Source organism: Centrocercus urophasianus, unplaced genomic scaffold (genome assembly GCF_019232065.1).
Source record: "Centrocercus urophasianus isolate 14NV4802_14NV808 unplaced genomic scaffold, USGS_Curo_1.0 seq_13, whole genome shotgun sequence".
Taxonomy (NCBI): Eukaryota; Metazoa; Chordata; class Aves; order Galliformes; family Phasianidae; genus Centrocercus; species Centrocercus urophasianus.
The window spans coordinates 26,626,274-26,646,203 of NW_024884475.1; the positions used below are offsets into that span (position 1 = coordinate 26,626,274).

At 33.3% G+C, this 19,930-nt stretch overlaps 1 protein-coding gene across 1 annotated transcript in view; it reads left to right on the forward strand.

The window, feature by feature from the left end:
• TUSC3 (tumor suppressor candidate 3) overlaps positions 1–19,930 on the forward strand; it is a 107,129-nt gene that overhangs the window by 80,964 nt on the left and 6,235 nt on the right. Inside the window, exons 9-11 of the mRNA XM_042812293.1 lie at positions 4,041–4,104; positions 17,169–17,243; positions 19,794–19,884. Coding sequence (XP_042668227.1) covers positions 4,041–4,104; positions 17,169–17,243; positions 19,794–19,884 — 230 coding nt within the window. The remainder of the gene's footprint in view (positions 1–4,040; positions 4,105–17,168; positions 17,244–19,793; positions 19,885–19,930) is intronic.

The following is a 19,930-nucleotide window of genomic DNA, read 5'->3' on the forward strand; positions in this document are numbered from 1 at the left end:
ATTCAAGATGACCAAAATTCAAGAACTTTATGCAATTAAAAGGCGTTGTGGATCACAATTAAACTATTGAGAAAACTGGTTGAGAAATATTGAAAAGCTGATTTGTCATTATATATATATATATATACACATGTGTATATATATATATAGCTGATTTGTCATTATATATATATATTAAATATATATATATATATACATGTGGTCATTAAATGTATTCTATTTTAGGTAGGTATGGGCTACAGTTGGCTATGAGTTTCAAAATCTGACGAGACAGTGGCCATCATGGTATATAAAACTATTATTACATATGTGTAAATCCATATCCGTAGAAATAAATCTGTACCTTTTGAGTAGCCTCATAGTGTCATTATCTACCTGTAGGGTAAGACATGAGGATAAATGCCAAATCGTTCTGACTATTCAGAAAAACTCTTCATGAACAGCTGTTTGCCATTGTTTTTGTGTAAGCTTGTCTTCCATCTTCTAAAATGTTCTACTCTGGCTTTTGTCTATTCTTTAGAATACAGATATGAAAGTTAATTGCAGAAAAAGCACAAGTAATTCCTTACACGCAGTGGTTATGATATTCCCCATTTATGACATTCCCCATTTGATGTAGGTTCAGTCAGTGGCAAACTCAGGTGATTCACATTATATTGTTAAATGCAAGTTATTTTTGTTATCTGAAGTCTGAAACAGACTTCTACTTTCTCAGCTTCTGTAGTGCCATTCCTTGGACTGACCTGCTGCTGTTGTAGAGATGTACCATCTTGTTGTTCTGTGCTTGGAGAATAGTGGCAGGGGGGACAGTCTAAGGAGCCTCATGATTACCTTAAGTTTATTACTAAATATCTTGAAAGGATAGCTTACCTAAGCAGATTTGGAATAGAACATAAAAAGATAAAATAAAAACGAAAAATATGTATTTATGGGCAATAAACATCTATTTAACATTTCACTAGTGTTCTTTCTATATCCCTTTTAAGTCAATCTGACATCTTTTTATGTCTTAGTTAACTGTGCTATGGTGGTGAGGTTTTTCTCAGTTAAGATAAATACTTGCTTTACTTTTAGCCATTCTTATCCCTCCTCTGGGGAAAGAGCAATAGGTAACAATTGGTTCTTATTAGCTTTTTAATATGCACATAAAGTCTCCAGAAATGAATCAAAGTTCATCCGCTTCCTTGAAAGCAAGGCTATGCCTTTGGCAACCCACATTTTAAAAGATATAACATCAATCCCTTTGAGATGTTTAACCAGAAATTCATATTCATCACCTAGTTTTCAAAGTAGAATCTTTGCTTTAGGTCTTCTAGGCAGGTTCCTTTCCATGTTTCATTTTGTTTGATATAGTTTAATTCAAACTTTTTGTTTGCAAATGAACTCTGTCTAGTCCATGTATTTTTCTAAGTATCTGATGATATCTTGGTATCTAAGTATTGGTAATGAGAACATGTCTTTTCACAATTTTTTGTTCTTAAAGATTTATCTTTAGAGAGATTGATCTGCTGATGTGTTTTGTGCCATGAAAGCTTCTCAAACAGCTCCTGGAAAATCCTGAAATGAAAAAAAAAAATAAATAATGATGAGATAAATATATATATCTTACATTAGCCATAAAATCAATTTCTTGGGGAATTTAGTGAAGAGCGAGGTAAAGATTTCTAATTGAAAACTTTGGATGAAAGCTAAACAATGTAATGTTGGTGGACTGTTTGAAGAGAAGAATGATTCCTGTGCTTATTTTATGTGTATGTATGTAATATGCTTTGAATTCTGTTCCATCAATCATGTTACAATGGTTTAAATTGCTAACATAAAAGTGTAAAATGAGTATAAAGCTTGTCAATAAAAATGACCGCTCTTATCTAAATATTTTACAAATACAGAAGGTATTCATAGTCTTAACAGTAATACAACAGCCACTTTTATTAAATGAAGATAATAATGTTCACTCTTAAACACAGAGCGTATTTCTTTTCATTCCCACTGCATGTTTTCATAGATTTTAGAGTATGTGTAGGCAGCAACCAGTAGTGATTATGTGAAAATGCATGTAGGTATGTATTAACTACATAGTGTTATTAGACTGTGTTGCACTTTTCTGTTAGAAATTCCATTGTTTATTTTACTTAACCTCATATTATCAAATACAGTATATATTTAATTATTAGAAGGTTTAGGTTATAAATTGGTGTCATAGCAATAAAAAGAGATGTGTACTGTTAAGTGCACTTGAATGCAGATCCAGCAAATGTATTTACACCTATGTATGTATGTATTGCTTTAGCTGCATGAGAAATAGTGACAGTCACTATTTGCAGCACTGTGGTTGCAATTGATTCAGAGTACATTGGAGAGCAAAATCTTAGCAGTTTTTTTCATCACTATGCTGGAGGAAATCGTGGATAAAACAATCTAAATCTAGCCTGTATTTTATACAAAGATGAATTTGATTGAGTAAATGTGAATATTTGTATTGACAGTGGGATTGTGTTCTCTAGTTATGGTTTTATATGCTAAGAGATTTTTCATACCACTTTGCACACGGCAGCAAAGAATGGTGATTAAGGATCAGTCTATTAAAGAGCATTTTAACTTCATCTTTACTTTTTCTTAATATGAAATATTCCCATTTCCTTCCTTTTTTTATATCACTCTCTTTTGCCTTAGTGAGATTTATTAAGGGCCCTGACAAAAAGTCAGGAAATATAGATTGGCTTATTGTCATAATCATACTGCAGTGAGGTAATCACATGAGATCAGTAATCTTTATCTTGTTGAGGAAAAAAGACATTTTACTTGAGAGATTGAGTCTTTAGATACATGAAGCTCTTATGTGCTTTAGCTTTGAATTAGTGATTTGGATGAACATAATACGTTGAATTTTAAAAGCAGTAGATAACCATCCATTGAGTAAAAGATGTCTTATAGTATCTTATGAATGACATATTTAGACAGTGAATTCACCAGAACTTAACCTGTGTGGATTAAGGCATTCTTTTGTATCCTAAAGTGTCAGAGCGTTTCAAATTGGAATTGTTCTGAATCTTGACATCAATGGTATTTAGGCAGAACTATTCAAAATAAAATGAATTAAAGCAAAACGTTAGAGCTAGAAGAAGCAAACTAATAAAACCCTGAAGCCATGTGGAGGGCAAGAAGTTTCCTTTTTCTTTAACTTATCGGGCGTGAGCATTTTTTTATCTATTTAATTGGGGTGAAATTTGCATCTGTGCAATATGTATAAAAATACTTTGAGAACAAATTATATTTAATTTCACATTTGGTAGCACAGCAAACTATTGAACAATTGTAATTGATACAGTAGAGGAAAAGAGAGAACTTTGTTCATTTCATGTATTTACAGTCCCTGTTACTTGTTTGATATCATGGCTAGTAAAAAATAAACACTAACGATTTTTGAATTGTATGCTGTATTAACAAGCAACATACAAAATGAGCTCATTAACAATGAATACTTGGAATTATTCAATTTAGCACCCATGGTTGTGTTTACTACAATTTCATACGAATGAAACATTTTGTGTATGAATTTTATTTATGATTTTTTATGGATCTAAGAATACCTTCACTGAAAAAGATGGAATATAGTTTTTATGAAGTAACTTCAGTCAGTCTAAGAGCAAAAAAGACTGACTTATTAAAGGCAGCATTTTAAGTTTCAGTTTTAACTTCATTCAGTCCTGTGCTGAGGCATGTCCTTGATTTCATCAGCTTTACTTCTCTGTATGTCCTGAGCAAATAAATGCATATAATTTCCTCCACTTTGGCAGTGTGAAAATAACTGAACTATATGTTTTATATTAAGTATTACATCCTATGTATATGTATGATTTTCCTAAATGTTGTTTATAACATTACTTTTGACTAAATTTAGATCCATATGTATGTGCTGTTCAGCTATGTCTGCTGCAGTCTATATTTTTCTGCAAAACAGATTTTATTTGCATTCACATATGCCCAACTGTGTCATTTTCAATTGAATTCTTTTTTTTATTATTATTTTTGTTTTTCAGAGTTACATACATGGAAGCAGCCAGGCTCAATTTGTTGCAGAATCACACATCATTCTTCTACTGAGTATCCTTCAGAATCATGATGAATAGAAAAAAAGCAATCTGCAGTATTAAGTGAAATTGCATTCACAGTGAACAGCTTTGAACTTTTGAACAGGTATTGTGTTTTGCTATAGTATATGATTAAATAAACATTCAGTGTTGTTTCTATATTTGCTACCACGGAAAGCTGGTATTGCTTTTCACTAACATGTGCCTTATCTCTTTTTTACTTCTAATGCCTGGTTATGCCTCTAATGTTTTTCCATTCAGTGCTATTTTTGAAGTGGTAGAAACTAATTTTCTTCTCTTTTTCATTCTTTTTAAAAAGTTAAGCATTATATTTTGGGTTACTTTACCTGTTTTAACTGATAAGAACTTGCTAGCTCCTTAAATTGAAATTTATTAATAATGTATAAAGAGATGCTCTGTCCTCTAGTAGTCTTTGTGGAGTCTTTTTTAATTATAGTTGTTTTTCTTACTGCCTAATCTAAATAATTTCCATCCTGTTTTTAGGAGAATAATTAACCCAGTCCCATTAGTTCTCACATTATCTCCTGACATTAGTTTCAATTTTTCATTTCTATTGATTGACAGCAAATTACACTTTTTGTGCCAAATATGTCTAAAGAATGTGTAAGAAAAATTAAGCAAAATTCATATACTCTTTGGTTTAAGTCTTGGTTTTCATCAGCTGTGCTCAGCAAGTGGAAACTGCGGTCACTATTAACTGCTATTATAGTAGAATTGTTCCTTTACAAGTATTTCCTCTGAGGAGAACAAGAGGAAAAGCAATGAAGTAAAAGCTGTAAAGTAATCACTGGATCTCAGACTTTGATTATCTGCTCATAGCCACTCCCTTGTCCTCTCTCTGACATGACACCTGAGGACATATCCTGCCCTTCATCTGGCTTTCTTTGGCATTTGTAATCCAAAGAGAACAACACCATCATTGTCTCTTCTTGCTTCCTTCTTTCCATCATCCGTTTCATTAATGTAGCATGACTTTTGCTACCTAAAAGCTTACTTGCTCCACAGATAGCCATGTCAAATTTAATTAAAAAATTATGATCATATTTTTTCAGATTATATGCAATATTCCCTAGTCAACTATACTAATATGTCCTGTTCTGTGTCTGCTCCCAGTTCCAAGACAGGGTAGATACAGCCTTCCTTGAGCAAATCCAGTAAAACACCACAAAAAAGATTAGAGGACTGGAGTATCTCTCATCTTTCAGAGGAAAGACTGTTTAACCTAGAGTAGAGAAGAGTCAGAGAGGATCTTACCAGTCAGTTTGTGTGATTTCCTCCCTCTTGGATGGAAATGAAGTTGATGGAGCTAGACTTCCTCAGTAGTGCCCTCTGACAGGATGAAGAACAATGGATCCAGAGAGAACAGCTAGTTTCTCAATCTGAAGGTGAGAAGACACTTTTTACTGTAAAGGTGATAAAACATAGGCTGCCCATAGGTGCTGGAGAGTCTCCATCTGTGAAGACATTAAAAATCCAGCTGGACATGATTCTGGACAATCTGCTGTAGCAGGTTACTTGATTGGGGTTGCTGGACTCAGGATGATCTCAGGAGTTCCCTTCTAACTTCAACTGTTTTGCTATTCTCTGAATTCTCTAGCTTTTGTAACACACCCTAATTGCGTCAAAATGACATGATATTTAGTAAAGGTTTAAAGATCCTTATATCATTTATATTTTCTAAATTTGGGCTCCTTTGCAAGAGAGAGTAAAAGATAGCTTTATCTGAAAGCTGCAAAGTCAACACTCAGTGATTAGTAATTTAATTGATGCATTTTTAAACAGACATGGTAGATGGAAATAGTATGCATCTTATTAGTACCATCTCTAAACCTTCTTTAGCGTAGTCACAATTATTTTTGATTTTTTGCTTTCCCCAAACTGCCACAATGAAAAAGAAAAAAAGAAGTTATCTAAAACAAATCTCATTTGCTGCATGAGAATGGGAAATATAAAAGCAAAACCAATCTAAGATTAAAAATAAATAAAACTTTTGTTCATGATGTATTTTGTTTGTCTGACTGAGACATGAAAGTGATATTCTTTTGCTGGCAGAGACTGTCTTTAAACTGAGAAGTTGGCTAACTAAATTAAAGCAGCTGGCTGAAAGAGTACGTTTAGTGAGATTGTTCATTACCACTTGCAGAAAGAATTCTCCAAGGTTTCATTTCACAGCTCAGTACTATTGAGTTGGGATTTTGGACACAGGCATTTCACAAGTGACATGAAGTCCTGACAGATTTTTAACAGTTGTGCATGAAAGAATTAATATTTCTTTATCCTTGCCGTGCTGCTAGTAATTATTAGCTGCTTCATTGCTTCTTTATTACTTGTTTATTCAGGAAATGTTGACAGAAAATATGGGAATTAGTAGAAAGTTTGCTAACCTGATAAGCAGTCATACATTCACTGCACTTGTTAAAGTTTAAAAGCTGCATTGAATTTTAAAGAAAGATAATACTTTGCTGGATTTGTCTTTTTTTTTTCTTTGCTTCTTTTTTACCTTATAGTACTTAGCACAAGGGCAAGGTTGTTATTTCCTGCTAGTTGCTGAAATGCAAAGTTGTGTTTCTCAGTAAATTTTTTATGTATTTGGTGAGAAAATATAAATTTCTGTTCCAATTCTGTACTTGTTTTTACCATATAAAGATCTGCTGTTCTGACCAGAGCTGTAACTGTACAAGAAAGACTGTGCTGGTTAAGGACCTGTGAGTATATTATACATACTGTTTCATTTATAAAACCAAATTAAATTCAGTATCATGTATACAGTATTACTGAGTACATACTAGTTGTATGCCTAAAATTATTATAAAATTTAAAACAAATAGTTTTAGTTCAAAAATATAGTTACTACATCTTAGTGGTAACACACTGAAAGTAAGTAAATTCTCTGTAATAATGATTCACGTTGGATGCTAAATCTGTAAAACACTGAAGAAAAATAGCATTTTGATTATTTGTAGAGATTAATTTTGTATTCCTGTATATTTTCCATCAACTAAATACTGGCATTGCACTTACCAGCAGGTCATACCAGCTGGCATGTTTGATTTAACATCTTTCTGAAGGCATTAAAAACAATACTAAGTTTTTCAGAACATTAAAGAAAACATGATTTCATTTCCAAAATCCAGCTTTTGATTCACTTTGAAGCTCCTTAGAGATGGCAGATGAAGGCCATCTTACTGAGGCTGCAGTTCACAGTATCTTACAACTTGGGTGAAGATTCCTTGTAGTAATTCAAGAAAAAAAAAGATCTATTTTGACATTGACCTTCGAATTTCAAGCTGCAATAAATAAAAATTTGAATTGACTTTAAAATTAGATAAACAGTTCTTTATGTAACAGGTAGTCCTTTTAATTCTGATATTCCTTTTACCCTATGAAATGAAGATTTGTAGGTCTTTCAGAATCATACATGTTGCTTCTGTTGTTTGAAATCAGATGGTCCTGTGGTCCATATCATGTGGGGATGCTGAATTGGCTGCATACACATGTATTTCCAGTCAAATTCCAGCATAAGGGAGCTTCACTTCATTTGTACTTATTCTGAGAGCATTTTAGTTCAGAACAATATCTCCACCGTGTCAAGACAGAGAACTCATCTATCTAAATTGCAATATATCAAAATCTACAGAGTTGACTTAGCATCCCAATACAATTTTCATGTTAGAAAGAATACAGTGCGAGGTACCCATTTGCCAGTGCTTAAGCTGATTGAGAATTAATAAACATTGATGCACACACGAGTGCCTGTTCAGTCATTCATCTGGCACTCTGACTGTTAGTTCTGGTATACATCAAATATATTGAGTTCAAACCAAAACTGCCTGACCTAGTGCATGAGTACCTGGCAGAACAGTGAAATAACTTGCTTAGTTATGACTTATGGCTCTTCTTTGGTTCCATTTGGATTTTTTGCCAACCTTGTAGTGTAATCTTTAGTAATATTTTCATGCAAAAAGAATTTTTACTTTTTTCAGACTGGCTCTGATTAGTTAGTTTGGCAATGAAGTTCAGCTAACGTCTGTTAAGTTTCAAAGCATTCTGTGTTTCCTTCCCAGGAGCAACCAAAAACTGAGTATCATTTTGCAATCATGGAAGTTTCATGTAATACATGGCAATATTTATTCCTATAAAAGCCTGATGATCACTCCTCTGAGCAACTGTATATAATTTACAAACAGAATAATTTCAGAAGTTACATAGTTTTATCAATATTGTGACTTGTCTGAGAAGTAAAGTAGCGATAAATAAGTCATCACAGAAACAGATTGTACTTGCTGTAGAATAAGTATGGCAGACTGTGCAAACAAAAAATACATAACTTAAGAGCATAGTATTGATTTTTTTAAATGGAAATATTTTTATTGTTCTTGTTAAATGGATGTGAAAGCAGTAACTTATATGGGAGCTATCAACATGTTAGACATTGCATAGTCTGTAATGAAAAGTTTTTACCTCTGAAGAGTTGGAATATCTCTAAGGATGCTGGGACTTCATAATTTACAAAGATGAATAACTATGTTCACGTAAGTAATTGTGCAAAGACAATTTATATAGTATTTGTTGGCTACTACATAAACAAAAGAATATATCTAAACAAGTTACAATTTAACAATAAAGTTTAGCATATTCTCAAGTTGATTGTCATAGTTTACATCTTTGTGCAGCAATGACTTTTAATCTCATCTTTACATGAGTTTAAATCATCAAACCATAATTGAGAAGTTAGGGATTTTGTAACTAGACCGAACATACAGAATATTTTTCTTATTTCTTTTTAATCCTTTTTTGGATTGGTAATGGCACAGATTTTCTAGCAATGAATTTTTGTACTGTTAGTTTCATGAAACTTTGTTGTGTGCATTTGTTAAATCATGGGAATTAGTGTTTGGTGCTTTTTTTATTTTAATTTAATTTTTCAATCTGTTTCAGGCTTCGTAGAGTATAGATCTATCTTTCTTTTCTCCTCTCCACACTGAAAAACTGTACACATCCCTTACGGCAATGATGTTCGAGACTGCTGGTGTCTGATTTTTCAGCTCTTTCCTGGCAGAAAAGGGGTCACAGAGAATGACTCAGAAATAAAAATTTGCAGATAGAGATTAGGGGGAGATAGGGGAATTAAGAGCTGTCTTTTTAAGAGAGGAAAAATACGAAGTAAACTGTACAATCAGTTCTGCTGTTGGTATTAAATGTAGCTTTATCAGTCATTGAAATGTGCAGGGCTGAGCTGCAATTATGACTTGTGAAGATACAGCAAGAAAGGTAAGGAGCAGTAGGGATGGAGGGGAGATGTTGAAGCTGAAACACTCTTTTGTTCATTTCACTAACCAGTACTTCTAATGAATGCCCATTGTCATTCCTTGTGAAATAAACTGACTTGAATGTAATGTATCTTTTTCTTTATGCAATAACATTAAATCTTTACAATGCAGAGTAAGCTTAAAGTTACCATAAATATTTGTGTTATCCAGAGTTTGTTATTAGGCAAATTATTTCCACAGAAAGACGTAAATCTAAAGGCACTGTTATAGGAATTAGCAGTTAATATTAACCTGGTAATCTTTCTCATTATTTCTGCTAAACCTACTTAACTTTAATGCTGATGAAAACACATGCAACTAAGTGAAAATAGAAATGTCTCTCCAGTTGGTTAATTTGAATTCCCAAGGCAGAATTGACTGTGACAGCTGTGTAGGTGGATACGAGATGTTGATTGAAAAGGAAAAAGAAACCTGATTGGTTATGAAGAAAAAGACAAATCTTTTCCATAGCAGTTAAATTACACTTATTATGAAAGATATTTCCTGTCCTATGCTGTGAATTTAATGAAGTGTACCGAGTGCCTCTTTGGTTTAATGAAACTTAAGCACAGAATGACTTTAAATGGAAACTGCCTTTCCGTGTGTCAGTAGAGCTTGTGCAAAGGTAGTCACTGAGTGTAGGAACTTGAAATTAGACCTAGAAATATATTTGTTTAGATCTCTGTTCCAAAACATTATCAGTTATTCAAAATGGAATCAAATTATGTCCCCCAGAAATTATGTAAAAATGCCAATCAGAGCAGTGAGATATGCTTTCTATTTGTTCAGTCTTAAGGGTAAGAAAAAAAAGATCACCACTGTTGAAAAATATGGATTGAATAAAACAAAATTATAGCATTTAAAGACATTTCTTAACTATATAAATCAACGCTCAATGTAACAAAACATGCTGGATGTTCAATGTTCTGCTTGCACTTATCCACTAGTGTCTGTTAACCCTGTAGGATCTTTTGGAGGCTGCCTGACTCCTACCAGATGTAAGAAAGCATAAGGAGATGCTAATTAGAAAAATCAATAGTATTGTGATTGATGTTTCTTTCCATTACCTCATTCACCAACTGATTTGATCTCAAAATAATTCGTAATTATGACCTGTTGAGGAAAATACTAAAATCTCTTAGATGCCACTGAGATGCATAAGGACTTTATGTCTGTAGCTGGGTATTTGTCAGTACAATATGCAGTGTTTTTCATTGGCTAATTTGATGACAAATTCGTGAATTGCTCTCAAATGTGGTGTGTGTCCCATGTATGAAATTGTTAACTCAGTGATTTTTCAACTATTTTCAGTGTCTGACTCTCTGTAAATTTCCAGTGGAAGTGCAGAACCTTGTGAAATAAATTTAGCATTGCTCTGGCAATTGCCTGATTATCTGCCTTTTACAAATATCTGACTGCTAATACACAGATGAAAAAGCATTCTCTAACTGAACGCTGAAGACAATAGCATTTTTCATTGTTTCTCCATCAGCTTACAGTTTTAATTGGTATTTCAATTGTTAACTGACATAATTGTTTGGCTGAAAGTTGCAGAAACATAGTCCAAAATTAAGCTTTTTACCTTCTATTACTAAATTGAACGGTCCTTAACTGTTCAGCTAAGAATAAACTGTCTGTTATGGTACTGCACAGATCTTTAAAAGCAAAGGAAAGTACAATACTAGCCTAGAGTCATATATGATGAGATATGTGATATTCTTTAAAAAATCCATAGGTGCTTTGAGAGAGCAAAAGAAAAAGTGTGTACATGTGCTAAAAGATTGTGTACTAGCAAAGAGATCAGGCAATGTACTGAAACAAATATAGCATTTAAAATAAAGTGCCTCAAAGTAATATGACTGTTTGGAATAAAGTATTAGAGGAATAAATTATGTATTGATGAATGTGTCAAATCAGCTTGTTTTAAATGATATGAATAACCAGGATGTAAATCAGGCTGTAAAATCTGGAGTTGGAGAGATTAGTATCTGATTAGACATTTAGCACAAGCTTAGTTGGATATATCTATGCTACGTTGTTGCAGTTGAGCTAAAATGCATTCCAGAATCTTTATCTTCTTCTAAGGCTTTTATACAGCCTTTCCATTTTCAAATGTCTAAGAACATCACAAGTGGGTAGGTTCCATCAGATTATTCCTGGATTAAAATGACAATCTCTGTGAAAATCTCGTGAATTGAAGCTGACAGTAATCAAATGAATAATAAGGGAACTTTTTCACTATAGTGGATTCTATATTACTATCAGATTGATTCTCTGTTCTGTGCAATTGATGGAAAAGCATCAAAAAAGAGAATGTGGTACTTTAGTTGACATTTAAATGGATGAAATGCAGAGTTACAGCTCCTTCACTGTTGTGAATTGCTGGTTTCAAGGAGTTGAGGTGAACTTGAGTGCCAAAACTAGTGTAATAATTCATAAAGCTCTTGAAGAGCTAAAGCCAGAGAGTATTGGTCTGAAAGAATGTTCAGAGTTACTATGACTGTCGTCACAGCTACAATTAAGGCAATTAAATATATTGATGTTTGACCTGATTGTGTACAATTTATGAGTGAGTTATGTTTGCATTCAAACAAATAATTTTTGAACTATGCTCATTTTATCAACATATGGAATTATCCTTCACTGAGTTCAGACATAAAAATATTGGTTATCTTAAACTTACCTCATTCCTCAGCCATCAGGTCTTGTTGAATCATCCACTGGGATGGTTATGGTCTAATTTAGAATTGATGGCACACTGAAGAGTAGAAGTGGAACATCAGACTCATTGTTCATGAAATGAAGCAAAAATGTCTTTCATTTCAAAACCATAACTTTTCTTGATTAGTTTCTTCACCCTATCATAAAAAACGTCAGATTCGCAAGATGGAAAAGTTACTAACACTTCATTTTCAAGAATTGGACATAGCTAAAGAGTACTTCCTGAATACAGTGATTGGAATGCATGTTATGTTTGGGTTTTTCAGATGTAAGCTGAAAGTTAAATACACTTTGAAACTGCACAGTTAAAATGTAGTTAATATATATTCAATATATCTGAAATTATAGCAGGCATTTTAAAGGTTTAAATATTAGTAGGAAGAGGCTAAGGCAAATAATTTTCTAGGTTGGTGGGATATGCCTTCTTCTCATAAGGGGATAGCATATCATGTTTTACTTATTATTCCTCAGGGGGAAAAAAAAATACAGTAAATCATAGATTTTCCTGTTAATCTTCATACCCCTTTACTAAAGATGCTTGTGTTCTTGTTCCAGTATGATAAAGCGAGCAAGAAGTTTTTAAATGTTGAGAAATAAACTATCCCCATTTTAGTTAACAATAAATTGAACACAGAGTTGAGCGAATTAACATTTTGTCCCTTAGTTATTTTTGTTCATATATTATTAAATGGTCCACAGATACAACATAGTTCTTAATATGAATAATGTTGATTTAGGATTTTTACTGTTAGCAGTAATCCAGTAACATATGAATGAGACCTCTGTACTTTTTTTACAAAGTTAGCAAGTTTTCTCTCAACTAATTTTCTCTCCTTTTGTTACCCACTCACTAGCGATTATGACTAAATTTGTGAAGTAAAGATATAAATGGTATATGACATTAATAACTTACAGATTGCCAAGCTTTCTTCTTTGGGACATTCTGGCTGGAATTAATAGCAATTAAATTTTCAGTCAAAGCATGCTAATAGAAACTACCCAGAATTTACTAGTGATCACTTACATTTTGTAAGGTATCTATTATTACAGAGTTTATTGATCCAATCATTTTTCTTAAAAATACTTCCAATAAAACATCTTGGTATTTGCAGAGCTAATGCTCTGCTGCTGATGATCATTTTATGAATAATCTTATGAATTTTGATCATCACTGTTTTTCATCATACTACTAAACTGCTCCTCATTTATCAAAGTATTCAGAAGCTTTTCAAAAGCACTAAGTAACTAGTGTAAGTTCTCCATTTCAGTGAGGATTATGTGCCATCTAGGAAAAGGGGCAGCAGAAGTTTAACAAGTAAAACTGAAACAATTCCAAATTTAACAATGGAAAGATATTTTGCAAAAATTAATTTTGTAGATTCACCTACAAAATTGCTACAAAAGGATATGTTTACCAGAAAACATAAACATCTGAGTTTAAAATATTTGCTAGCTATCATTTGTCTGAGTCCACATTTGCCTTGTCTTTTCAGAGTAGTTTCATAATGCATAGTGACAGAAATCAACAGAAATCAGAAAACAAGTACATCTTTTCATGCTATTAAATTTTTTGAAGATGGAAGACCATACAAGTAACTAGTTGACAAAACTTTAAATTCTACTTTGCTGAAGAAATGAGATATGTAGATTATTTCTGGAACAGGACTGTTGCTTTCACTTTGTGGAATATCAAAATAACATAAAGACATAACATACAGTGCTAGAAAGAGGAGCCCAAAATAGTAATTTAAACTAAATATTCTACGGTGCAAAGCTAGTGATTGCATTAAAATCAGGACTCAACTGACTAAAGTTTTGCTTCAACATCACAGATTTAAAGTAAGTGATTCAATCACTGTTAGAGTGTGAAGTTATAAAGCCAGTGTCATTGACATCAACTAAGTGAGGCTGAAAATCCATGACTGAAGTTGGAAAGCAACAACTGAAGCAAAAGTAGTGACAATGTGAAGGAAGTTGGAAGGGTAATGATGTGAGTCTCCGAAATAGGGGGGGGTTGGAAAGCACAGTTCTGCTGGTTATAGATCTGCTCTCAGTTGCAGAGGAGACGTTGCTTTTGTCAAACTGTTCTTCCCAGTAATAGGAAAAGAGGACTAAAAATCATTGTCTGTTTAAAAAAAAAAAAAAAAAAAAAAATCATATCTGCCAAATAGCTTTTCAGTGGGTTTTGTTCTTTGTCATTCCTCATGATTCAGTTAAATTAAGAACAAAATTAATTACTGTTATAAATCTAAATGAGAGATTGGTAAAATAAAGTTGTTAGATAATTCAGTGCTAGGAGCTTCTATTGATAAGCTAGAAATATATGTGGAATCTGTGTGGTATTTCTTTCAGGCTTTCTTGCAACTTTTTCAATTCTTTTTTTTTTTTTTTTTTTTTTTTGCATTTTTTTGCTTTTTTTTTTTTTGCATTCTTAACATTTGAAAGCAGAGAAATGAATAGGTTTCATGACACCTTCTCTAGTCTTGCATAGAAGCATATGAGTAGCGCAAGAAATTTCCAGTCTCTTGTGCTTAGGAAAAACAGAGAGGTTAGAAGACGATTTTTTTTACCTTCTAATCTGTATAATAGTGTGGATTCCATTCCTCCTCCTCCTTCCCCCAGCTATTTTGGGAAAGATTTTAAAATATTCTATAAAGCCTACATATTAGCTCCTGGGATGTTTTTGTTATGTTTTCCATATTGCTCAATTTATTAAGTACTTTTGAAATATGTGTTTTACTGAATTTTGTAGCAGATAAAATGCATTCATGAACAATGCATTTAAATATACTCTACATTATCTGTAACACTAGGCCTGATGTGAACTTCTAAAGAAGTCATGTTTAAAGTTTCCTTTAGCCTGTGGCTTTAATGAAAACATGATTAAACCCAACAATGACATAAGGGAAAACATGTTTGAGGCAGCTTATTTTTAATATCCATTAATAAGATTTTTGATAACTGTGTGATGAATGAGCTATATGTTTAAAACATGACAGATCCTCATGACCATTATAAAGCATTTTCACAGAGGTAGGCAGGACCCTCTGGGTCCTGATCCCACCCTTGCTCCAGCAGAGATACCTAGAGCAGGTGCCCAGAGCGGCATCCAGGTGATTTCTGAAGATCTACAAGGAGGAGTCTCCACAGCCTCTGGGCAGCCTGTGTCAGTGCTCCATCACCCACACAGTTAAGAAGTGTTTCCTGATGTTCTGTGTTCCTGGTGAAATACAAGAAAACCTCTTGTGTTTCAATATGCTCCAAGAAACAAAATTTTCATTATCTTAACCTCCAAAGTCTTTGTATAATTATCTACTATTTTATTCTTGCTTTCCTTTTATCTTTCATCTGCAGTCTTCACTGTAGTAATATAATGTCTATGTCTGAAGCATTCACAGTATTACCAGCTTATTTTTGCCTTCAAGTAATTTTAGAGCTCTTCTTTCAAAACAGCCATTCAAAGAGAAAATAATAGTGATTCTGATATCTCTCTTAACATAGATTTAATAATGAATTCCATTGTATATTTACTCTGATGCCTTGGGGGATAAAGAACAACAAACTATAAATAGCCTTGAGACTGGGAATCCAGGGAGATTATTCCCTAGAATTGCTGGGCTTTGGTTGCAGTCTTTTCCTTGTTTTTCTCTGCCATTAAGAATATTGCATTCTTCTCTCTCTAGTAAAGTGGGCAGCATCATTGGAAAGATGGGGAATGCCTAATTTCAGGAGGAAGTAGATCCCCAGTTTTTCACATTTCTAAACAATGATATTGTACAAAACTCAACCTTAACAATTTAATCCAAGTGAGCCCATGCCTTCTACGTTATGCATGTGTTGCAAGTGTCTTAATTTAGGACCATTGGAGGATGTCCATGCCTGAAAAATTGTTTTAACTTACATTGCCTTGACATTGCCTGTGGGCTGATATGTGTGTGAACACATATCACATTTTGCCACTAGTGCTTGCTTTTTTTAAAATTCTGTTACTCTTCACTTGACTGTAATTGAAATCATATAACTGAAATTTCGGATATATTAGAGAATTTTTGTCTAATTTTGAAAATTGTTAATGTAAAAATGTTAATATTAATAACACTAATGCAGGTATAAGAGGCTGGAAATATTGTTCATGTCTGTAGTATGTGTGAAGCATCTTCTGTATTATATGTGTAGGTAAATTGAAATGTGTCTCATTCTTAAATTTGGTAGTTAGTCTGCCATCCTGCTGCCTAGCCCTGGGGAAAGTGAAGTTTAAAAATCTCTCCCTTATTCAAGATTTAGCTGTGTCTATTAAAATTTCTATTTTTTGAAACTGTGAGATATAGCTCAGGTGACACACTCCTGCTTCAGTGTGACATTCATTCATGCTTCCTCCTCAGAACAGATTTTAAACACAGTAAGTAGCAACCATTCTTTTTTATTTATCAAGTTTTAAGTAAGCAATTAATTGTATGGTTTAAGATCTTGCTAAATTGTTTTATTGTTATGTAGTTGTTTGTATTCCTAACAGTAATAATTAGGCAATAAAACTCAGGACTTTGCCTCTGGGATGTTTCTCTGCTGCAATATGACACTAAAGACTAAGCAAATGTCTATTGAGAAGCAGATTAAAGATAAAGCAGTTCAGCTGTTTCAGTTTTCATTAAAAAACCCACTGTGGAATAGGAATGATTTCTTGCTCTTTTAGTCTTCATTTTGTAAAATCCTTTACTTTCCAATATACCAAATATTGGAAAATATTGGAGAGTATCTATTTTCATAACTATTGAAAAGCCATATGTCTTATATAAGGACTTATTCGTTAGAGCTTTTTGAACCTTCTTTCCTCTTTTATGTAGAATGCTCAAAGGAAAATGTTATTCCTATTTTTCCCCCAGGTGAATCTGTTGGTTCAGTAGATTGTGATATGCAGTTTTATATATAAATATTTTTTATCAACTTGAAAGCCTTAGCTTTTAGCTGTGCCTTTGTGGCTTTCTGAGGTATCTGCACATCTGCTGTTTCCTTGACAATGGTGATATAGATGCTGCTATTACCATGGGAATGGTACTCCTGAATGAAGCTGCTACCTCCAAAGGGGATGTTGGGAAGAGGAGAAGTAAGTTTCTTAGTACAATTAAGACAATGTTATCACAGTTAAAAAGATATTGAGAAATTACAAATGATTATCTGATTAAGTTTTTAAAAGTTCTTCCTTAAACTAATTTTTACATGTTGTGGAGTGGAGAAGAGTATAGCATAGACCTTCAATACATCTATTAGCTATTAGCATATAGCTAATAGATTATATTAGCATGTTGTAGCAGTAAAAACAGGTCTTAAGCATCCCCAGTCAACTTATGACTTGACATTCTCTATGAGGTAGAAAGGCATAATGTGAATGTGTCTGTGAGTTAAAGAAAAGGAGTTTCAAAGCATTTTCAAAATGAGTTTAGGCATTTGAGATGCTCGCGACAACATGCAAAGGAGAGAAAAAATTCTTGTTACACTTTGTACAATATGTCTCTGAAGGAAAGTGAAAGCACAACAATGCAGAATATATCCTAATATGTAACGTCTAAGGGCTGCTAGCCAGAAGTGCTAGTTTTATGGGTTTTTTTTCTGAATTTCATTCTCATTCACAATATCTAAATATTTTTTTGGCAGTCAGTTGCATAAGAACACTATATGAAAGCATTTTATTCAGATTTAAACTTCTTACCATACAGCCATTTACTTTTTTCTCACATAAATGGTTGAAGATTTTTAAAGATACCATCATTTCTATGCTATTTGATCTTTTAAAATCCATTCTTTAGCATCTTGTGTGTAATATACAGCATTGCAGATAGGGCTAGCCAATAATGCTTCATAAGGGTAGGTTGAATGTTAGCTGTTTGTCTATACTGATTTGAGTGTCATCTTCAGTGAGCTGTAGAGGTATAACTTGATTTTGTGTATCTTTCATGGATCTTAACTAATACTGATTTTGAAAAGACATTGACATTAATTTAATTGGCACGTGTTGTTGGATCACAGTTGCTTCTGTGATTATGTGTGTAGTGATATGGGCTATCATATCACAAGTACAAGTTCAAACTTGCTTCTGCTGTCTTTCACTTGAATGCTTTCCGTGTGCCTTGCGTTGTTCATGCTTAACATTTCATTTCATTATGGTTTGAAATCATATTTGTGATTGGCAGTTTCTGTACGATGAAGTGTGTGTATAAAATCTGTACAGGGCTAATTTTCTCAAACTAGTTGCAGAAGTTTTAACAATTAGATTGATATATGTCAGTTTTTACATAGTCAATTTTAATGAAAAATGCATCCATTTTCAGCTTCACCGACTTCTATTTGTTTCCATGGAAACTACAACAGATACAAAGAGTAGCAACTACTTGAGATAGCAAATTCTCAGCTACAAAACAGTTTTTTTCAACATGTTCACCACCATTGCCTGATTAGCTATGCATTTCAATAGCAATGAACAAAAGCCTGTGTGCTGAGCTCATAAAAATCTGTACCAACAGAGGTAACCCACTGTTGTCACCATTGCTGAAATGCATAACCCACCACCTAACTCTGCTCACATCCACTGTTTGGTCTCCACAAATATTCATCAAGCATTAGTGCATGTCAATGGATTCCATTTTTTCTACGTGGAGAGTTCAGTGACACACCTTTACTTCATACACACTTCTGTGTCAGATACCATTTTGTCAGACTGCCCCTTTGCTGCTGGCACCAAAATGAAACAGGATATTGTTGGGATATTACCCTCCACTGACTTACTACCACCATCCACCTCTGTTGCAGTGGGTTTAGGCATTACTTTCGGAGCAGTCCTCATAGGTGAGGTGTATCTCAGTCATACACAGCAGACTGTAAAATGTTCCTTTTTTTTTTCTCTCTTTTACTTGTGCACAATTGAGTGAGCTATGATGATTGAAAAGGGTTTTTGCTACTACTACAAAAGCGTCAACTGCTGTTTCAGATTTGATTTGTTAATTTAAGTATTTACTTTGCTAATTCTTTCTTAGCCTGAAAAGGCTCAATGAGCTTGCATCTGGATGCTCTCAGAAGGTCTGTGTCGTTGTTACTTAACTTCAATACCCAAAGACATAATATTTAAGAGTAATTTCTCTGCCAGCCCTGGAACTTAATACAGTGAAATGTTTTAGCCACTAAGAATTAGATAAAGCAGTTATAAACAGCCTTTGCAGTTACTTTAGTCTTAGATGGTTGACTAGAGGCAGCATGATTCCATTAGTCCAGGGATGTTTTTTCTAAATGTAATTTGTTTTCCAAAAGAACAAGCAAATACCTGAAATGACATTGCTTGACATGTATAATTTAAAGCGTTATTAAATCTGTTATCAGCAGTAAGGTGTTTGCATCCGCAAACATTTGAGTTGCAAATTGCTGCTCTCTTTTCTTGAAAGTACATTTGAACTGACAAGTTATTTTTTCTTAATAACCATAAATATTATTTCCATGTGTATTTGAAATCCTATCAGAAGATAGTGAGCATCAGTAGGCAAGCAGCAGTGTTTCTGTATTTCACTGTCAAAATTCTATATAAATGATTGACGTAAATAATATTCTTTGTAGAGATTCCAGTTTTAAATCTTTTATACGCTAGTAAACAAAGTTATTTTCTTTCCAGTAATATGCCTAGTAGGCCTGGGTCTGGTGGTCTTTTTCTTCAGCTTCCTGTTGTCCATATTCCGCTCCAAATACCATGGCTACCCATACAGGTAATTTTTCATTAAATTCTCTTCTGATGTATTTTAATAACATTGT